The 23243-nt window shown below is 39.8% G+C and overlaps 1 protein-coding gene across 3 annotated transcripts in view; it reads right to left on the bottom strand.

Annotated features, from left to right (window-relative positions):
- Positions 1–21975, bottom strand: part of stard13b (StAR-related lipid transfer (START) domain containing 13b) — a 76367-nt gene extending 54392 nt beyond the window's left edge. Inside the window, exons 1-4 of one of the 3 annotated variants that reach the window (XM_034700610.1) lie at positions 21868–21975; positions 21401–21551; positions 20336–20489; positions 7214–8241 (exon numbers count right to left, since the gene is read on the bottom strand). In XM_034700610.1, coding sequence (XP_034556501.1) covers positions 7214–8134 — 921 coding nt within the window. In that variant the 5' untranslated portion in view covers positions 8135–8241; positions 20336–20489; positions 21401–21551; positions 21868–21975. Of the gene's footprint in view, positions 1–7213; positions 8242–9671; positions 9924–20335; positions 20490–21400 lie in introns of those variants that run through there. The other 2 variants (XM_034700609.1, XM_034700611.1) reach the window with 2 other exon arrangements.
- Positions 21976–23243: the final 1268 nt, after the last annotated feature.

Genomic DNA, 23243 nt, shown 5'->3' with positions numbered 1-23243 from the left:
TGTCTTTAGCCCACACTTTAATCTCCCTGCTTTTTTAATACAATGTGTAATAAACCATTAATTTTATATTCAATGGTGATAATAAACAGGGGGTCCTACAATGAAGTGCAGCCTAATAGGCAAAACATAGATCAAGGTTATCAACTGGAAGATTCAACTGTTTGCATCAGGAGACAAAACAAACCTAGTCACCAATCCTAACAGAGCACTCTAATGACTAAGAGTTTCACTGCATTGCTCAAACTCAGAGTTTGGTCTTCAAACCTATGATAAAACAACTTCCCTTGTGCCTAATCAAAAACGTATTGAAGACTTAAGAAATTACTAGGATGTGTCAACAGTCCTTATTGTGCTGCTTGTCTTGGGTGTAACTTGAAAACAAACATACAGTTAAAATGACTGATGAGGACAACAATTGATTAATGGATGTCAAACAAGCATTAAAATGTAATCCTCAAACATCTGGAGCCTTTTCTCCATTTTTAACAATTAGCTTTTAATCGGACAATGATTTCACTGAAGAGACTCATCAATAAATGCTTTGTAAGGAAATCCCCACAATGTCATGTTGTTTGTTTTTGTGGTTCCTGTAAGAAGACTTTTGAATTTTAAAGTTGAGAGTGTTGTTCAAGAGTACAGCACTTGTTATTGTGATTTGCTGAAGTTTCACTAAAAAGCATAGAGAAAGAATTCCAAAAGATGTCAGGCCATCTTTGTGACTTCTGCCAAAAGTATCTTTTAAAAACTTTTCCATCAATCTTTGAAATAATAAAAAATCATATTAAATAACCACAATGTGTTTTATCATTCACAGTATGTCATAATTTGGCATCGACATCCTAACAAATCAGCCTGAATCATTCTACAAAGTAAGGAACTGACATAATTGCATCATGTTGCATTCTTCCTAAATTGAGAGGAATGAAAGGAGCAGACAGCAGACGATCCAATCATCTTGCTGACCACCCAGTGTCAGCTGACTGACCCTGCTCTGAGTGAAAGTGCCTTTTTCCACTCAATCCCAGAGGAATGACCTAAATCTGGCCAATCCCCCCGCTGACCTCTGAGGCCTGAGGGGTCACCTGGGGTCACTGAGAGGAAAAAATTAAGCTGCCCTGCACTATTATGTCTGTCCTTAAAGCTAATGCTAACCAGGGAATATAAAGGTTTGGCATGAGCTCAGTGTGTTTGGACAACTCAATCCTCTGTGTCTGCGAACAAATAAAAAGCTCTCACACACTTTTAGACTTAGCATCTATTGATGTCAAGACTAAAGACTGAGCATATGGGATCATGCACTCCAGAAAACAGAAACAAGACATCTATTAATATATATTTGGCTATGAACAAGTCACATGAGACAACAATAATAAAAATTAATCTTTGCCCAAACTTTCCGTGCAAAAACACGAGCAGTTATTCCCTGGAAATTCCTCCCACATACTTTTATAGTTTGTGTTTCCATCTTTCCCTCCAGGGAACATATCATCACTTATTAATGTCAGGAAAATCTCCTGTAACTTGTTTTAAACATCCTAAGCATTACATTTTGAGTATAAAGATAAATATTCAGCTCTTTATTTGAAATGGATGAGGTAGAAGGGGATGTATATTTTATATCCAATTGTACTAACACTGTACTTTACTACTCCATGACAGTTGTTTTCTCTTTCTGCTGCCAGGGGTCATTCGTGTATATGAAAGTATTCAACTTGAATAAACAATTTTTCCCGTAGTTTCTCTTTTATTAAAACTTGACTATTGAATTCAGTCTCTGCTTTTAACAGATACATTTTCTATTAGACCAGGGGTGTCCAAACTTTTTTCAAAGAGGGCCACATATGATGTTGTCAGAATACCTCAGGGCCAGTGGCTCCTACTGAGACTTTGGAATCCTAAAAGTTATCAATGAAATATTTAAAACAATTATTTAATTTTTTTTGTCAATAAAACAGTAACTGGGAAGTACCATGTAAAGATTAGCAAACGTTATCTTCTTCTGGGGGAAAATGTTTTTCATTAGGGTCGGGCAATGTGGGAAAAAATATTGTATCATTATTTTCCTATGGCAGATCACGATCTGGATTTCATCACACTTCTTTTTCATGCTGTTTCTAAGACTTTTCTGACCAGCAGACAACATTTTAATAACAAAATCATTATTTTCCTGCTTTCTGAACATTTTTTATGCACCTAATTTGGCCTTTTCTGTACAATTTCATAATTTTGATCTTGTCTTGTGTCCTCTTTTGTGTCTTCTGAACTTTTTAGTGTTCATCAAGAACATGATGAAAACATTAATTTGAAAAACTGTCAGCTTTAAGAGTTCTTGTGTTTCTTCTTTATTGCCGTCTTGAAGAATTCGGCATTGAAGAGCTTTGGCTTTAGAGAGGTAGTCCATATAAAGCTTTTTGAGACGTTTCTGGATTGACTTTAGTTTTGTGTGTGCGCTTGAAAGAAACTGCAAATGTGCAGATGATTCAGAAGGTGATTCATTTCTTTGCTATAAATAACACAATTTAAGATGGAAGCTTGGGGCCATAAATAAATGGACCTCGGGCCGCAATTGGCCCCCGGGCCGTACTTTGGACATGTATGTATTGGACAAACCACTTAGGGACATATCTGTGATTCACAAAAAGTCTGAAATGATGATATGTTAAGTGAATATTTTTACCATATCTGACCTATTCGTGAGCTACGCCACATGGTTCTGATATTGCTGCTTTTCTGCATAACAATGAAACTTGACCTCCAAGCTGTGATCAAATAAAGACACTGTTTCTCTTTATTAACCAAAGATCCTTCAGCCAAAGTTGTTTGTTAAATTACTCAAACTTAAAAGGACTGAGGAGGATGTGTGTATTTGATTTTGAGCAAACAGATCCACATCAGAAGGTGAACATTACTTCATCTTACCAAAGACAAAGATTTAATGGACACTTGACTAGACATACGAAGCATTCACTTAACAATCTGTAATCAAACTCTTATGCTGCTGACAACGACCAATCCTGCAACAAAACTCAAACGCACATTTAGCTTTCTTCAATAAGATTGTTTTACTTCATAGGATCAGATTATATAATCTGAGCCTGTGGAACATTTAGAGATGTTTTCAGGGAAAATCTTGTTCTCCTATTTAAAGATGCATATTGATGGAGAAAGGGAAAAAGAAGCTGAAGTTCTTCCGAGCTGGACTCCTAATTAACCCCTGGAGTCAGACAAACACAAATGTGAGAAACAGATGCCCCACTCTGACCCATGCTGGAGCCAAATCTGGAACACATTCACACTGTCTCTTTTCAGTGACATCCCCACAAGGTGCTGCTCAGGAATGTGGACACTTCTCCTAAGAATGAGACAAATTCCAGAGAAGGCCTGACGCTCAAGTGAGACACTACCCTTGATTCATCTCTCCGTGCCTTTCCCCCTCGATCCGGCCCCGGCGATTGTGTGAAGTCCTCACACCATGGCAACTGAGCTGGTATGAGTCAATCCTTTAGATAAATGCATTAATGTTATCTTCTGGGGACACAAAATGTGAGCTGACTATAACTTTATCAGCGCAAATTGGCCACATTGTGAACCCCAACACAGCGGCTTTGACATGGAAATGAGGAGTTAAGTGTGTGAGCTCTGGGCTTGGTGCCTAGTTCGCGCCACCCACCGAGAGAGCCACAGATCACCATGGAGGTATCCAAATGTAGCAGCCGGTCATGCGAAAGGGCAACGGCTACCTGGCTACACCAAGGAATAAATTAAACTCTTAATATCCTACAATGCAAAAACACCAACCGAACACAGACCCATCCTCGTCCACAGAGGAGGATTAGAGGAGAAATGTGGATTTTTAGAGGCTTTTTTGGTCACAGTTGAGTTAAATGATGCAGGCAGGGGGGAGTCAGGAGAAGTCACAGAGTGGGAACACTATGCAGACAGTGCCCTCATATGGTTAATGCTAACTACTGCACTCATGTGAGAATCATGTAACACTTATAGTTTCAAAAAACATCATGTTAGATTGTTAATTAATGCATTCTGACCTCAGGTATGTTTCTTAATTTTGGATCTGAAACCACTTGTGTTTACAAGTGTTCGCCTGTGATATCAGGGAGTGCATGAACTCATGATACGTGTATATGCTATGGTATCAACACATATTTGGACAGCTGTTCCATACGCAATGTTGACAGGTATACATTTTAAGATTCATGTTATCTTAACACGGTGGTCGTTTGGTCTTTTATGTATTTTTGACTTGTGATAAAAGAGGTTATTGTTTGGATGCAGTGTTACAGTTAATTAGGTGCTGACAAGTCTCCTTTTCATAATAGTGGTACTTTTGTTCTGAATAAGAATTTATCTCATTGACATTTTTGTTGCAATGATTCCTTTTCCACCTTATAAAGTCACTCTTATTTCAGTTTAATAAGAGCATAAGGCGCTCCTTTGTGCCCACCGCCATCAGACTTTTAAACAGTAAAGGAGGCCACAGACGGAGCCACGCTTACCATCTATTGCTTAATCTGTCATTACCAACCATAATCACACCATGTCAGCCTGTCACTACTGAAACATTTTTAATACTGCCTGTGATTACTGCTATTTAATCTAAATGCCATTTGTAACATTGTATATATCTAAATTGTATTCTATCTTAATTTATCTAATTTTTTTTTTTACTTATTCTATTTTTACTTATTGAAACTTCTTCTTGATTGTACTTATGTCTGGGTTGCTGTAACAACTGAATTTCCCCCGGGGTATCAATAAAGTAATATCTTATCTTATCTTAATGCATGACAAAGCTTGGCCGGATTGTTCTGTCCCTATAATCTATAAGGACTTGTGTAGATATACACTACTAGTCAAAAGTTTGGACACACCTCATTCAATGTTTTTTATTTATTTTAATTATATTCAACACCATAGATTAATACTGAAGACATCAAAGCTATGATATTATAGGGTTCTGCCATAACATGGATTACAACAGTAGTCAAATAGGGCTATCCATTGTGTACTAACCCTACCTCTGAACAACACAACTGATGGTCTCAAACACATTAAGAAGACAAGTCTTTCTACAAATTAACCATTCACAAGGCTCATGTTAATTAGAAACCATTCCAGGAGACCACTTCATGAAGCAGACTGAGAGAATACCAAGAGTGTGCAAAGCTGGCATGAAGGAAAAAGGGGGCTACTTTACAGAATCAAAAATATAAAACATATTCTGCTTTGTTTAACACTTTTTTGTTAATCAAATAATTCCATTTGTGTTCTTTCATAGTTTTGATGTATTTGGTATTAATCTACAGTGTTTACAATAACTAACATACAAACCCTTGATGAGAAGGTGTTTCCAAACTTTTGCAGTTTTTCAATGGATGCAAATACCTAAACATGAGCATTGTCTGATACGTCTGACCTGATGATGCCAGGTTTTCTGTCTGTATCAGAGGCATTTAGGTCCTGGTATCTGTATCACAGGTGCAGCTTATACAGTATGTAGTTCTGTGCGGATACATAGATGATAGAAGCTATCTTGTTGAGTAACAAAGCTTGACTCCATGTGTATTTTCCATGAAATCAAAACAAGCTGATTTTTTTCTTCCCAGCCTTTTTTCATGGAATCAAGTAATCTGTGGTGACGCACACACTGCAGCCCATCATATGACAGCAGGTCTTGTGCTGTGATGGCAGTAAAGCGCTGACCTGCTGTCCTTTTATAAAGTTCACCACAGCTCTCTGAATTCTTCCACCCTCTGTAAATGTTTCTCTTCACATAAATCTGGCATTACCTCAACATACTTGGCAATCAGACAGAGAAGCTCTAATCTCCAGCAGCCATGTACTCTCCCTGTTTACATCTGCCCTATTATCTGCAGACTGTTTAGAAAAGGTTGACAGGTAAGTGCCACTGGATGTGTTCCCTCCAGCTTTAACAGTAAACTTGAACTAACAGATTTGAACACATTTATGAATGTTCATAAGAGGCTCTTAAAGGGCAATACAAACTGAGAGGTTACAGGATGGTTACAGCCAAGGTCAGGGTTGAGGCTGTGTGAAAAAGAGACTCCATGTGTCCTGACTTGTTTGAGATAAAGGACGCGTTCAGAAATGGAAGGCGAAGTTCAGCGCTAATACGGCCCGTTATGTCAAAACACAGAGTGAGTCTGCAGAGGGTTCGGAGAGAAAGCAGAAGCTGTTTGCATTCCTTCAGAGTCTGTGTTTCACAAGCACACAGCAGCCTACACACTTATATCAACTATGCATTATCTCACAGTGTAGTGATGTCAGCTGATCAGAGCGGGCAGATAAAGACTCTGATACTGAAGACCAAACTAAGCTAAAACTGTTTTACTTATTATGAATATATTCCTTTTCCCATTAATTTTATTTTATTTGTATTTATATCTTATTTTATTCCTTCTTCTGTTAATATTTTGACTTTCTTACATACTGTTTATAAGAGCTATGTAATGACCAAATTTCCCTCCCTGGGATAAATAAAGTATTTCTGATTTTGATTCGGATTCGGATTAAACTTTGTTTTCAGTGATATAGATTAACATATTCTTAAACAGCTTGGATAAGATTTACAGTCAAACTTGTTGTTATTTTTATTTTACTGTCTCAGGTATTTATTTTTATTTTCCCTTACAAAACGTATGTGGATATTTTCCTTTAAAACCTAATTTTATATGACTGACAATTCAAATATTATATCTATTTACGTGATAAATTCATTTAAATCCATGCTAGTTTCAGAAATGTCCCATCGCTTTGAGATTATTCATATTTTAAATGTTAAACAGCACATTTCAGATGTGCTCTCTTTATTTTTCAAGTAGAGTAATTTTGATAAAGGTAACTGTGGTGTTACCTTTATCTTAGTGCCCGTTTGTAAAGCTTTCAGAAATGCATGGATCAATTTAAATATCATTATATCAAGGATTATTAAAGATTTTAAAATCTTGCATAATGTATTGCAGCTTGCACTTAACTAATGTGCGTCTGTGCACTTATTTTTTTGAACATAAAACTTTATCTTTGTCAAACAAACTGAATAACTTTAATAAAAAGAAGTAGTTACAGCCTACCTCAGCAAAAACCTTGACTATTTCTCAGCAGTTGAAAAAGTGATTGATATGATAAAACAGTAGCACCCAATAACTGTTGTTGATTTTGGACAACAGCAGCATACCTCCTTGCTCCTGCTCTGCCCGTCTGCTTCAAATCCCCGGTTTCTGCCCGTGTGATTGGATCCTGCCCGGGCACTCGCAGCTCCCCTCCTTTTATGTTTGTTTTTGCCCGTGCTGCTTGTTCTGTGATTGACAGGCAGCTCAAGGAAAACCCTGTCATCTTCCTCACTGTCATGATCGTGATCACGTTCCTCCTCTGATGAAGACTCTCCATCGTTAGAACTCTCATCGACAAAAGCGTGTCCTTCAGCTGCGGAGGGGTGGGGGTAGTTTGAGAAGGAGATGGAGCTGGGTTTATGCTTAATGATGCGAGGGACCCTCTGTACTGGATCTGGATCAGTTGCAGGGAGAACGAGGGAAGGAGTGGAGTCTAGATTAAAGACAGGGCACAGATCCTCCTGAGGCTTTAAAACGTGTCCGTTTGAGAGAGTCTCTGACCTCTCACAGTCTGTGTTTACACATCTGGAGTTTGAGTCTCCTGTCTGATCTGAGTGATTCTGAACCACATGGTTTGAGAAGTCTTCTGTGACAGGACCAGGACTTGACTTATCAAACGTGGACACAATACCTCCATCGTGAAGCTGACTTGTGGCCGGTGGATTCAGGTCCAAAAATGTTTCACAGGGTATGACTGACACTTGTTCCGGCTGCTGTAAGCACACACCTCCCACAAACTCAAGTTTGTCATGACTGTCAGAAGTGTGAGTGTTCTCCACTTTGCTTAAGTCCTCATCTGGCTTCCACAGAGAGCTCTCAGCTGCAGAGAGACGATAATCCCCTCTGTGGTCCACAGAGCCATTAGCCGAGATGATGGAGCTTTCTAAATTCAACTCCTGTGTTGTGATTTTTTGTAATCCTGACAATGTCCCAGACTGGTGTCCCTCCAAATTCACTGCAGATGGAATCTCCATTATTTCTGTCATCTACAGTTTCTCATAATTCAAAACATAAATCCACAGGTGCTTGTGCCGGATGTGTAGGATGGCCATTTTCCTCCGAGATGTTCAGTCAAAAACACGTAGCTGATAACCTGGAACAAAGTGAAACAAAAGCATGTGAATGGAATGTATCACAGATAGACAGCACAGGTACAACCAGGTGGACTATGCATACTTCTTCTTCCTGCAGTCTCCATGTCTGTCTGTGTCCTGAGATGATTAAACTCTCAGCTCACACAATTCGAGTGTAACATAAAGCTTCTAAATTCAGCTCCAAACAACCCTCCGTGTCATCCAGTGAGGAGCTTGCTGTGAAATTCAACATCTGGCTCAGGCTGAGCCATTCATGTCTGGATCTGTTTCACACATGATGGTGGTGACATCACTGCGCAGAGGAATCTGACTGCTCTTCCCCGGTCGGTGATTTACAACTCACTACACCATTCATCAGGGCAGAAGATGTCCCTGTGTGACTGTGGTTAACATCCCGCTCACCCCTTCATTAAGCCCCTCTTCAAAACACACCTTGGACAGGTCAGAGACGTCTCAGGTGAACTCGGAAAAAACAATTGCATTTCTGTGTAGGAGATGATTATCAGCTCGATCAACCACGAAGACTTTCCTCAGGAGACGTTTTTAAGATAACAGTGAAGCCAGGCAACTTTTCAGAGAAACAAATGTGGAATGCAATCAGCATGTTTTCCCCTGCATGTCTAATTAGAGGAACAAGTCTTGTTTGTAAAGTTGGATACACAGTGTTAGTTCTAGATAACAATCTGTTATTTCAGCGTGTTTTTATAACTGCACAGTGTAGCTGCAGAAAGTTAATTTATGCACACAGGACATTGCTGGTTCTGTGAGAAAGCGGCAGTTGCCAGTGCCTTTACCATGGCCTTGAGACACACACACACACACACACATGCGCATGCATACACACTGGACATACGCAGATAAAACAACCACAGACAAGCACAATGTCTCACTCTGAAGTTACTTTTTTAAAACCCTGTTACTATGATGAAAAAATGATGATAAAATGTACATACATTTCCATCCAGAAACATTAAGTCCTGAGTAAATGCAATGCTGCATAGTGGCTCCTGTAAGACCTGTCCCTACATGGCGAGTGTGAAGTGAGAGTACACGAGATTAGGGTTCCTTCCAAGAAACCCCTCTTTTAAAAAACACTATGCAAAGAGGGTCTCATTATTCTCCAATGAATGCAGAGCAGATTCAAATGAAGGGAAGAAGTCACAGAGTGAAAATGAACTGGCAGCACTGACAGGCCAGGCAGGAACACATCTTATTTAGAAGAGTAGGAGAAAAAAAAAAGAAGCATCTAGCTCTGGAGAATTTTCTACATAAAGGTCCTGAACAAGTCCTCTCACGCAGAAACAACCTATAGTACAAATTTCTCAACGCTAAGCCAGAGAGTCTGAGCGATCAGGAGAGAAATATTAAGAGTTGCCACATCATAAAAAGATGCGAGTTGTTCCAGGGAATAAGAAAACAAAAGACTCACCTGCTGAGAGGACAGAAGTTGTCTGTGTTGTCCAAACAGTGTCAGTGAGATCATGGCAAAACAGAGACAGTGAGGCTGTTCCTGTAAGATCAGGGACGGTCTGAACCCTTACCAGAGCCACACTTCTGTCCCCATAGGCCTATTCAGCTTAAGGCAGGCTTGTCATCACAGCCGTCTCCCCCCTCCTCTCATGTTTCCCTGGAGGGGGCTGCAGGAGAGCTCAGCTAGCAGCGACTAAACCATTCAGAATATGCGTAAGAGCAGGGAGAATGTGTACTTGTTGGGAGATGGAAAGGGGTGGAGAAAGGAGACAGAGGAGGAAGGGGGGGAGAGAGGTGGGTGTTTGGGGGGGAGCAGCAGTGGTTGGCACTGTAAAAGAACAAGGTGAAATGGGTTCCTGGCCCTTACAAACAGGCTGCAGTGAGGAATGGCTAACTTTTTCAGCTGGCCGAGCTGTGCTGTACGGGGGCGAGGTGAACTGCAGCAGTGACCTGTGGCTGAAAAACACTGATCTGAGGAATGCTTTCAAGTCAAAGGGGAAAGCTGTGAAGCTCCATGATGATTTACTGGAGCATAATAGATTTAAATGATGTCTTCATGAGGGGATTTGATTCCCAAATGAAACCAAAGCATGTTTCCTCAAGTTTTTATGTGACACTGTCTACAGACATAAGAGTGAGATTTATGACCCTACATGATTCTCATTGCAAGAATTCAAAAAGTTCAAATTTACTAAAATAATCAGGGAATTCAAAGTATCCAAACATATGTTGTGGATCCCAGATTCATCCTTTGACATCATTGTGATATTTTCACTTCTATCCCGTGTTTTGCTTAATCTTTTGGCATGAGTAACAGAGAGTACCATTGGTTCATATTTAAAATAAGTGAGCAATATCAGAATGCAAAAAATCCTAACTTCAAGCCAAGTCCTTGACAGCTTAACAACTGATTCTTTGATAATCAGCAGGAGTTAAAAATGTGTGTAGGAGGAGCAATGTGTAGAGCACATGAGAATTGTGGGTAAAAGTGAAAGAGAGTAAACATGATGGGGGCATGTCAGAGCGTTTGTTGTTCATTGGCTAAGAACTTGTTCTTGTTGCTGCCCCCACAGGACAGTGCTGAGCTTCAGTCTCTAAATTGTGCTTGACTTTATACCACAGGGAGTTCCTTTCATTTGTTCATTCATTCATTCGTTTGTTCACTCATTCTTCTTTCAGTCTCCTCACCAGGAGTGAGCTGGTGAAGCCACGGCCACAAATCAACTCTTGGACTCAGTTTGACCTCAAGCCCGAGGGGAGAAAAAGAGCGCTGACTTACTTCTCTCATTCATAAAATACTTTAAAATCTGCCTGTGGCTGTCATTCTCTCTCAGTAATGTTTCAAAGCTTCTTCCTATTTTTTCTGCTTTGTAAAGGAAGAGAAAATATTATGTTGCACGTTTTGGAATATCATATAAAAACCCTGTTCCACTATGGTTCCACACAGCAGATACATGGCAGCAACAGGCCGCTGTTTGACCTGTGAGGTAAGGTATGTGTGCAAACTTGAAATGTCTCCTGATCTTTTGTTCCGACTGAGTGACATTCCTAGTGTCCTTGTTTGGTATATCAGTGTTTACATTTCTCCTATTGTCCCATTGGTTACATTGAAAGGTTACTGGAAGCAAAAAATGCATCTTAGTTTATCAAACTAAACTGAAACTGGTGCAACTCAATCCATATTGCTGTAAAACTAAAACCCTTTACATGTTTTCACCTTTTAAACCAAGGTAAAGAACAAAAATACTTTCATAGTTGTTCTCTTCACTTGGTTTTGTGACCATGAAGCAACTGGTAGAAAATGTGCTGTGGTCTTGTTTACTCTGTGTGAGAAAGGTACAGGTGCACAAATGACAGATAAAGAGAAAAGAAATACAGAAAGAGTGAAAAAAGCATTGACCCCTGTGTGGACACTTTTATGTTCAAAAAAAGGGTTTGGGAATCACAGAGCTGGATATTTGCCATCAGTTAATGAAAGCAGCCTTTTCTCCGCCTGCTCTGTCTGAGCTGTGAAGGTGAACAGTCCAAGGCCAGTGGGAGTGAGAACAGTTTGGCTCAAACACAGCTGGATGTTCCCACAAGCTAACCTGGGAGGACCTGCCTGCTCGTGGCTCTAGCTGCAAGAAGAAAAAAAACAGCCTTGTTTGTGTCACTGCACGAAAAACACTGGCTTTGCTTCCGCAGAGGGACAGAGGGCAGAAACACGAGGGAGGAAATTAAAGAGAGCAAGGTCTCTGTGTATTCAAAGTTCAGAGTTAGGGCCAAAAAACAAGCTCTGCGTCTGTGCTTTGGTCACGTTTGTTTAACCGTCATTACCGTGACATCCTGCAGTTTGCAAAAGTTTGGTACATCTCCTTACACTGTCAAGAGTCTTGTGCCGGGCTTGTACCAACTTAACAATTATTCTAAAACTAACTTTCTGTTAACATGCTGCTATGACTTTAAATTATGCTATGGAGTAATACAGGGGCGATTCTAGGATCGGATGTATGGGGTGCTGAGACGGGCAACATAAATTTCACTGTTTTGTACATTTCAATGCAATTTCATTCCCACATTTGTGAAAGAAAAGTCTAACACTTTTTGGGAAAGTCTGTGACTAAACCATCAAATCTGATAAAGGTTATTTAAATGCTGAGCCACAGCAAAAGAGGAACGGATTGGAATCATAAAAGAAACATATGGTAACCCTAATTTCTGGGGAAAGACAACTCAATTTGATTCAGCAGCTCCTCAACATATACATAAACAGGATGTATGTTTCTGGAGTAAACCAGCCCCCTATAGTGAGTACCAAAAATACCAAAAATTGACATTTGAGTTATTTTTGGGACTTTCATTTGAAATGCAATGCACAACATGTGAAACGCAGTGGAGCTGTTGTATTTTTATGTTAAAATATTACGTTTCAACCAAGTACTGTATAGTTTTGAAACTTTTCTAGCTTGTTAAAAAGGACATACAGTAAAAAAAAAAGTCTTTCAAATTTTAGGGGTGCTGGGATTCAATTTAGAGGTGCTTCAGCACCCCCAAAAAAGGGCTCGAAACGCCTATGCATTGGTAGTTATGTTATTAGAGTCCTGACAGTGCTAGAATAGACCTGATACGAAGCTTGTAGACTCATTGAGACTCTAAACACTAAATTCAAATGTAAGCATGCTTACATGCAACGAAAACAGCAAGCTCGCTGATGCTTATCAAGCATCATGTTCAACATGTTCATTATCTTAGTAGTTTAGCAGGTCAGCATTCAACATTAGCTTGTTTGCAATTAAAAAATGAAGGCTACAGCTGAGGCTGTTTGGGATGTCACATTTTGCAGGTTTTCAGTCATGAAGCAAAGTTTGGTCGAAGTAAAATTTTGCCCATTGATGGCGGGTGACATGGGGACAGGGGAACCTCAAAGTAATTCTATTTTTTTTCCAAATAAGCCTTTTTATCTTCATTCACATACTTCAGTCTGGACAAAAAAATGAGGACCAGCTGCTTGACCGAAGGACTGTTTCATCCTTAGACCTATGGCTAAAATTACAAATGTGCTGGATAAGTGGAGACTTCACACAGGCGAGCAAACACCAAGTTCAACCAGGATGGTTGTTTTACATCCCAGATTGTAAAACTTTATCACATCTTCATGCATGTTTTTTGATTTAGGGATACTTAAGTACAACTGGTTTCACACCACTCTCAAACACAAAGAAAGCTTAACACTAAAAGTTCTCAAAGGAGCATCTTTAATCCTTTGTGTCCATACAAATGATTTTTTTCTCCCTTCTAGAGGCTGAGATGAAATCTCCTCGGTACCAATGCTATCATATGCGGAGCTGTGTTGAATTAAATGAAATGGAAACAAGGCTTCCTGCTGCGGATCACTGCTATGACAACTATGTCAAGACATGACCAGGGGGACGTGGAGAGGCTGCCAAAGCAAACTGCCAGAGATGGTACGCATACCAAGGTCCGCACTGAGCTCCTCAGCAGGCAGAGGAGCTCAGTGCCAACCCCTCCAGAAAGAAGCAAATGTAAAAGTAAGAGGATATTACTGTTTGTTTTAGGCTGATTTACAGAGTGATAAGAATGATAATTTCCCAGTCTGTTCACATTTCAGTTCAGCTGGAAGAGAGCAGGGGATTTAAATGACAGAGTTCATGAACCATTCACTGAAGAATTGCAACACCTGAGGGTAGAGATTACTGTTTCAATGAATTATAAATGTCAAACCAGACGGGAAGGATACACTTTTAATAAAACATTATGGTCTGTTAAACATTTTTGATTCTATTTGGAAACTCCTCTGGTTTATTTTTATTTGAGTCTCTGTAAAATATGACAGTTTGCCACATGAAGCACACTGACTCAAACTAAGAGATATTTTAGTACACCTGAACGCCTCAGAGTACACACAGTGTCTGACACACTGTAAAAACGACCGTTGAAACAACTCAGTGCCGCAAATCAATGACACTAGTTAGACTAATTTAAGAGTACTAAATAGAAACTTCTAGATTTACTTACTAGGTTTATTTTGGATCAACTTCAGACAGTTATTGTGTTTTACATTACTTTTGATAGGTTACATGAAATAAAACATCATGCCTGACGGTGAAATGTATAGTTTGGGATTTACTTAAAGCCACAAGGATTTACTTTGCACATCTAATGAAAGGCGCTATCTGTTAACAAAAGTGGGAACGTTTTTTTGAGTTTGATTCAAACCACATAAAAAAATGATGGCTAAGTAGAGTATTTAACAAAAAATATCAGCCTATTTAAACTGTCAAACACATCGCTCACAGAGAATCTTTGCTGTGGAGAACGTATAAAAAGCTATGTCAGGTTACGACCAACACCTACCCCCTGCCAGTGGTTTCAAACATCAAAAAACCATTTACAAGTACTCAGTCTTAATGCTGAGGGTCTAGTTTTCTCTTGTGGGTTATAAAAAGGCATCAATATCAATTTCAGTTTGTTTCATATCCAGCTAAAAAATCCTCACAGGAGCTTTAACCTATAGAGCATTTGGTTGACAGCCAAAATAAAAGTCTATGACCTGAGAAATCTTCTATGTATCCAGCTTGAGTGCAGATTTCTACTATATATACTGTATATGACATAATGTCTTCAAACTGACAGAAAAACCTGTGACCATGTAAAGCATTCAGTTATTAGTAATGAGTTTTTTCTGCACCACATATGCATCAAACATGTGATAAAAAATCATTCATGATTACATACAGAGAGGCAGGGTCAGGGTTAGTTCTTCTACAAGAGACTCAAAGTCTCATTTTAAGAGTTGTAATGTGAGTAACAAAGAATGAAATGTTTGTAGGTAACAGACAGATACAATCAGTGATGCATCCTAACATAAAGGTATCCGACACTGTCTTGTCAATGTAAAATCATTACAGACATGCAGCCTTGAGATCATTTTTACAGTGTATTTGGAGGAACACACTCTGCTCCTGTCATTTCACTTGCTGTCTCCTCTCTGCCTCCTTCTCTTATCAGCGGTATCAACACGGCTGTCAAGGCAGGGCAGACATGGTGAAGTGCCTGTGGTCTTCACATGGCACACTGAGATTAAAGTGAGGGGGAGCAAATAGAGCTAGCTGCATCGTTGAAACATGTGGATGTATGGTTACAGGTTTGCCTGCTAGCAATGTGCAGGTTATTATTGCTGCTGCACAGAACAAGCATGACTTTGTAGAGACGGCACAGACTGACAGGGTTCAATTGCTTTGTGGAAAATTATGACATTACATCTTCTTCTGCAACACTGATAACACTCACATTATGCCACATTATACCTAAGGATGGTATGAATGAAAATGTGTTTTGGAGTTTTCTATGCTCTCTTATGTAACAAGAACCATTCCCAGCTGTGGAAAAGAGACGAGTACAATACCAAACGTAAACATCATTAGAAAACATTCCAGCAATACCACAGTCTGACTCAATATCTCTGCAGCTTTTCGACTCCCCTACAGATTCCCAGCATACCACAGACCATGGGCAGATGTTCTGTATTATCACTTCTTTCTGCAGTCTCACTCCGTCTCTGTCCTAAACACTGATCAAATCACCACAGGGTTGTTGTGGGTGCAAAGATAAGGGCCTTTATCCACCCGATGTTCAGACTGAGTGAGAGGCTGGAACATTTTTTTCACAGACAGTAATTTCACCTATGGAAGTGGGTTCAAAATAGGGAATAGTTTCACACATTTCTCACCAATGAGGTGGTTGATCATGATAAAAAGATGAAACATGAATGAAATATTTTTCTTGTTTAAATCTTGTTTTAAAAAACTGAACAAACGAGCCAATACAAAAACAATTATTTCTCTCATGAGGGGTAACAAAATGTTTTTAAAAATATTAATTTGGGTCAGATAAAGCCCTGTGATAGGTTGCCGACCTGTCAAGGGTGTACCCTGCCTTCCGCCCCAAGCCAGCTGGGATAGGCTCCAGCCCCCCGTGACCCCTAACAGGATAAGCGGTCAAGACAATGGATGGATGGATGGGTCACATAAAGACTAAGAGGACAAGGTCTGCATGATCATGCTATTAAACCAAGCGGCAACCTCTGATCTAAAAATATAAGTCCAATGCGGAAGTGCTAAAAATTGCAGTCCATTGAGGATCCTCTTGAGGCTGGCTCCGAAAGTACCACCACATACACACCAATTCAAAAAACCCAATCTTTACAGCAGAAATAAACATGTTACAGCCTGGTACAAAAAACGAGTGCAGTCTGGATAGCTCATTTCTCGATCGGCACACAATGTACGGGGGGTGAATTTTTTCATAACACGGTTATAGTGGCTTGCTTTCCCCAATCGAAACAAAACACCTATAAGCCACTGAGTGGCTGCTTTACCGGGACTCAGCTGACCCGTCCTCCTCGTGCAGGTTGAATGAATGAAGTCCAATCTTCGTGCATTGACATCAGTAAGGTTTATTTTACATCGACATACAATAAACGCTCAGTCAATCAATCCACACTTGCATCTACTACGAACTTGTAGAATTAAAGGCTTAAAGCTACTGTAGACAAGACGATGACAAATATAACGAAGACGGCCAACACGGCGACGACGACAGTCAAAAACTGTATGCTACCCGGTAGGCAGCTCACCTGCCACTAATTGGGTCTTCTTCCCTATGCTTTTTACACCTGGCTTGACACACATGCCACCTAGTGTGTACACAAGTGCATCAACAAGTAAAACAGTCCACACATAATATTGACACACATATGGCTCTAACACCGGTAATTTCAAAGATATTGAGATTACGAGTCTTCCAATGAGAGGCCCAGCTAACTTGACTGACAGGCGGGAACACTGTAGCTGTTGGCTAGGCGGCTCAAAGCCCGCCTCTTTGAGTCACACTTGCTCGCAGCCGCCGATTGGCCTCAAAACAGCGCTTCAGAAACAGATGGGTGACGTCATGGATACTACGTCCATTACTCATACAGTCTATGTATTAAACAGGAACTCCAAGTTAAAACTGTATTCAATATAATGCAAATAGTCCAAGAGTTTTCATCTCTATTAAGGAGTGTTCAGTGAGAAAGGTGCACATATCCAGCTGAAACATGAGTAGTATTATCAACCAAACCATGAATCTAGAATCCCTTTTCTGTTGTATTCGTGAAAAATCCCATCAGCACCAATAACTCCCCATGACAGTCCTTACTTTTAAACAACAGATGGGCTTCTGGATCGTATCACAGTATTTCTATCATGATTAAAAAGGCTGTTACTTTATTGCTCACACAAATGAAGTCCTATCAAAGGTTTTCAAAGCTGACAGATTTGGCCTCCAGTTTAGAGAGCCTACATTCTTTGAAGTTAAGTTATAATACTAAACTTGCAGTGTCACACAAGCAAACCACAAACATCAGACACCTCCAGAGCAATGATCCTTTCAAACACAACTTCACACATTTCAAAACCAAACTCTGAGGCTTGGCAAATGTTTGTGATGATGATTTGCATGATGATGATGATTTCAGAGCCTGTCTTCCAGCTAGTCTGTGATTATACATGGACTATTGGAAGTATGAGCGATGAATCAGCTCAACCTTTCATGCAACTGAGGCGATTGCCTTGGAAGGACGACGCAGCAGGCTGTCACAGTCACACACACATAACATACACACACACACACACACTCGGAGAGCAGCTACAAATTAATTCACTCCAACAACAACCCCTGTCCTCGCCTGCTGCAACACGCTCTGCCAGCACTCGCAATCCACAAGCAAATTCCTTCCGCTCTGAGTAGTGAGCTGGAGGTGAGGGACAGAGGGTTTGTGGGCTCAGTGTTGTGATTGTGATGTTGTGTAATTGACAGGTAGGTTTGAATCCAGAGTGTGATGCAAACATCAACGCCGCCCATTCCTCTGCTGGGGTTGGACAACAAACATATTTGCTTCGTGAAACGAACGTGAAAAAACATGCCAAGATGAAAGGGCCATTCAGAGATGATGGGGTTATTCTCTCTAGTTAAACACATTGCGTGCAGCATATCATTGATACCACAGACAATATGTATGATCCAATAAGTCATTCCTGTCAAGAACATGTGACTCCTCAGCATCAAAAACTTAAATGTGACTTTTGAAGACAAGGAAGTAACTTGGTGACCCCTGAAATAATTTGACTGCAATTTACGTCAACAGAATGCAGGCAGAAGACAAAGAGGTCTGCTTTAAGACAGCATGCTATTATTTTGCTCCATAAGAGGAGAGAAAAACATCAGATCAAAGCTGAGCAGCTGTCTGCTTCTTCTTTGTCTTTGCAGGAATGAGATTCAGAGCTGAGAGGATTTGCAAACAGTTGCCCTGCAGCAGACTGCTGCTCACTCACAGCTGACGGTCAGCTGTGCTTTCTCTGTCGCTGCCGCAACACTTTGAAGGAATAATGCCAGTGTGTTTGCAGGTTTTAGATTTAACACAATTCATGCATACTTTTCATGTTGTTGACCTTTAAAATCAATGCTTTCCTCTATTGATTCGTGTAATTATTCTTACCGTTGTTGGACGCAGCCATTGTTTTTTATCGATTTCTAAATGGACAGAAAATTCAGGTTCTCAAAACTTACATCAATCGATGTAAACATCAGGTCTGCATTACTTTCTGTCAATGTTTTGTGCGTACTGATTGCTCTTTTGTTCTAATCTGATAGTTATCTAGCAGCCAAAAATCTATATTGACACAGAATATGTACACGCACAGTACACTGCTACCAGTCACAGGTTTGGACACGCCTTCTCAATGTTTTTCATTTATTTGAAGTATTTTCAACACTGTAGATTAATACATAAGACATCAAAACTATGAAATAATCTGGTTTTGCCATAATATGGATTACAACAGTAGTCAAATAGGGCTATCCATTGTGTGCTAACCCTACCTCTGAACAACACAACTGATAGTCTCAAACACATTAAGAAGGCAATTCATTCTACAAACCCTCACAAGGCTCATGTTAATTAGAAACCATTTCAGGAGACCACTTCATGAAGCAGACTGAGAGAATACCAAGAGTGTGCAAAGCTGTCATGAAGGAAAAAGGGGGCTGCTTTACAGAATCTAAAATATAAAACATATTCTGCTTTGTTTAACACTTTTTTGTTAATGAAATAATTCCATATATGTTCATTCATAGTTTTGATGTCTTGTATTAATCTACAATGTTTCAAATAATTAAAACAAATACAAACCCTTGAATGAGAAGGTGTCTCCAAACTTTTGGCTGCTTGTGTATCTGTATTTTCCTTATTAAGTGACACTCTGTGGATGGAGATTTTTATACTTTGAGGACATGAATGGAAACCAATAGATCTCTAAAACAGTTGAAAAAAACTAGTTGTCATGAAGCTCTGCATAAAAATAAATGATACAGCCTTTTAAAAAGATCCTGTTTCCTATTTAGAGACACCAAAAAGCAGAAGCAGAACAGACAATGTTCACACTGTTGGTCATTTACAGTAGCTGTATGTAAATTTAACCTTTATCTGCTGCACAAAGAGAGCAATCTCTGTAATGGGAATTTTTGATTTGGAAAGAGAGTCCCTCTCCTTCTTCCTTCCTCTTTATATGAAATGCCTCTAACAAATCTGAAGTCAGTAATTGGTTTTACCTCTCTAATCTCCTCTCTTGATTATGAGCAGGCCTGTCCTCTGCACCTGGGGCCAATGCTCTGCTCTTTATTCTTATCAGCCCGCGAGTACCCCAGCCCCTAACAAAGGGGGCTGAATTAATCCCCAACCAGCAGACACACACACAAACACACACACACTCTCTCTCTCTCTCTCTCTGTCTCTCACTCTCTCTCTCTCATGGGATAACCTCACAGCCAACAGAACGCCAGACACTGCCTTGAGCTGCCTTTCAGCAATGTAAAACAGATACAGATGGAGAGAAAAAAGAAGACACAATAGTAGCTTACAAAAGGCCAGTTTGGTTCAGTGATAAAGAAAGTATCATGTTTTAAACACACTTTCACGTTAATTAAAAGCATTGTTGTCCGTAAAACCCACAAACATGTGATATTTAAAATATTGAAAGCTCCCCAGATGATTTAAAACATTATTATTTGCATCACATCACTTACCTATCCACACAGTCCACCGTCACTTTACACTGTAACACGTTGGAGTGAAGACAGACCCTGACATGATTTCAGTGTGACACCATGAACGATTCTCTGCCACTCTGATCAACCTGCTCGGCTGCTGCACGCTCAGGCCTGACAGGAGGGGAGGTGGCTGTGAGGACAGAGAGGAGGGGGAGTGGAGAGAGATGGTCAGAGCAGATCTACAGACATCTAAGAAAAGTCACATTGTTATGGGCAAGTACAGTAGATAGGTTAAACAATTTAAAAAGACGCTTGAGTCATAAATTCACCAAATATGAAAAGGGGTCTCCACCCATCCTGTCTGGGGAATAAAAATACAGAAAAATTGTCATGGGATATAAGAACTTGTGACAGGATATGAGATCCAGTATGTTGGGAAATGAAATATTTTTTGGGATATGATGGAATAAACTTGGTCAAAGATTTCATTTTTTGATAACACAGAGGAGACAATAACTAGTTAAATGAATTGTAGTCATTGGTTATTGTATCATTTACAGCCTCCAATATGATGGTAGGGAAAACACTGTCCAGTATCAGGCTGAAGTCTTACACAGCATTGAAGACCACAAGTTATGCATATCCGCACACAAACACATCACCCAGTCTATCATTGTCAAACGGGACCATGGAACAACTCTGCTCTGCAACCAAATAGGACACTAATGCTTCCCTCTCGTGCAGGCGAGCCATCAAAATGGGCTGAAATAATATTTTTGATTTGATCAGGTCTACACGTCGGTCTGACTGCACTCTCTATTTAGCTTAAGTAATAATAATTTTTAAAAAGTTTATATTGCACAAACAGACAACAGCAATGTGCTTCACATCATTTGAATCGGCCTAGCCATGACTGACTGTATGCAAATAAATGGTGTAATAGATGGAAAGTCAACAGTCCACAACTATTTACACATAGTGAGAATTTATGTGTGACTTATAAAACATGCAGGAACCAATCACATCGTTTCTTTCAAATGTCATCTGCCAAAGTAAGCAAAATGTATCAGCAGTGAGTTTACATGTAGTGAAAGCTCTTACTGAAGGGGTCTGTTTGAATGCATGCCTGCCTGCAGTCCCTCATAACTGTACCATGGCACTCTGCTCCATCTCCTGGGTGGCGTTACACAGCAGAGAAGTCAGTAGACTCAGATAGTGTTGATTCTCATCCAGTAACTGATGGACAGTTTCACTGAAACAAGACAAAAAACTCTGAATTCACAGAATGAATGATTGACATATGACTTTGAATTATGTATACCATACAGTGATACATAATCTTTTGGATGCTTTTTATTTTCGTTCAACAGTTTGTAAGGAAATGAGGATTTCTGCTTCTGCAACCTCCTCCACTTTGAGGTGCACGGGGCGCCCTCTTGTGGAAAGTTTGTGATTTGCAGCAGCTTTAAGAGCCCATGTATTGAGGAACCAGCTGGAATATCAAGAGGAAAGCTATAGGCTATACTCTACTGTACATGAGGTCATTTGAAGCGAATGAGCTAACTCACCTGTTATATTGGTTAAATTATCAATATGCAGGGGTAAGAATTAAATTACATTAGCACAATATCGAACCGTCCTCCCTGATGTTCTTATCATTCGTAGGAGTAGATCCGATCACATCGATGTAACCAATCCTGGTTAAGTTTGGAGTTAGGCCCGCCCACTTAATTTACATATTTACTTTCCGCTGACAAAATGGACAAAGAGATACAGAAAAAATACATGTGGAATTACAGAAATACGAAAATAAATAGACGTATAAATAAATAAATAAATAAATAAATAAATGTTTAAATAAGATAGATAAATACATATAGAAAATAATATATATATAATAAATGAATATATCCATTTTAAAGAAAAAAGAAAAAAAGTTAAGCGTGAGCAGAATCTACAACTCTTGAGTAGTAAATTGGGTTTAAACTGTTTTTAAGAGCTGAAATCTTAAAGTGTATTTTTTGGCCTGTGTCCAAGTCACATGACTGCAACAAAATAGAATACTCGTGCTTCCCAGCCAACCATCGTATGGCGAAATATATACTTCCATATGAATCACAGTTAAAACAAACGTTACGTGCTTTCAAATGGCATTTGTAGTGACAATAGCAAGTGAAAAAAATTATAAATACTTGCCAAGAGACTCCCCAAAATTTTGCAGTTGAGGCTTTCAGGGGTCTAGTCCAGTGACAAATACTGTGGGTTAGGGTTAGGCATGAACCTTGAGTGGTTAGGGTTAGGGTAAGGGTTGGGAGAGGCGATATATTGCGAGTAAGCCCAAAGGTTAGGTTTAGGGATCAAGTCCAGTGATAAATACTGTGGGTTAGGTTTAGGGAGCAAGTCCAGTGACAAATACTGTGGGTATGTCAATTAAGGGGTCTCTACGGTGGCCCTGAAGGACAAAACAAATTTACAAAAGATGAGACACTTTTACAAATTTGGAGACAATTTAACAAACGACAGAACACTTGTACCGCTAAGTCTGACTCCTTTTAGCCTGACTCCGTTTAGCCTGAGGCTATGTGGTCTGAGGCCATTTCATCTGCCATTTGAAAGGAAGCCACGTTTGTTTTAACTGTGATTCATATGGAAATATATATTTAGCCATATGGTGGTTGGCTGGGTTCATATATTCACGTATGCGTTTGTGAGAGAGCGCGCGACCGCACGAGAAGGAAGCATAAGTATGGCGTTAGATTTGTGTCAAACGGGCAAAAAAACAAAAACATATACACGAGCAGATAATAATATTTCACACGCGCCGATATGGACTCCTCGCGAGGAAATCAACAACGGATAGGTATTTAGGCAGCTGCGAGCGTGCATAAAAGCACAGGGACAGAGGTGGGGAATGACACTTGCTTGTGAAGAACAATTCGCGCGA

Source organism: Notolabrus celidotus, chromosome 14 (assembly GCF_009762535.1).
Source record: "Notolabrus celidotus isolate fNotCel1 chromosome 14, fNotCel1.pri, whole genome shotgun sequence".
Classification (NCBI taxonomy): Eukaryota; Metazoa; Chordata; class Actinopteri; order Labriformes; family Labridae; genus Notolabrus; species Notolabrus celidotus.
This window is presented reverse-complemented; position numbering and strand designations above follow the sequence as displayed.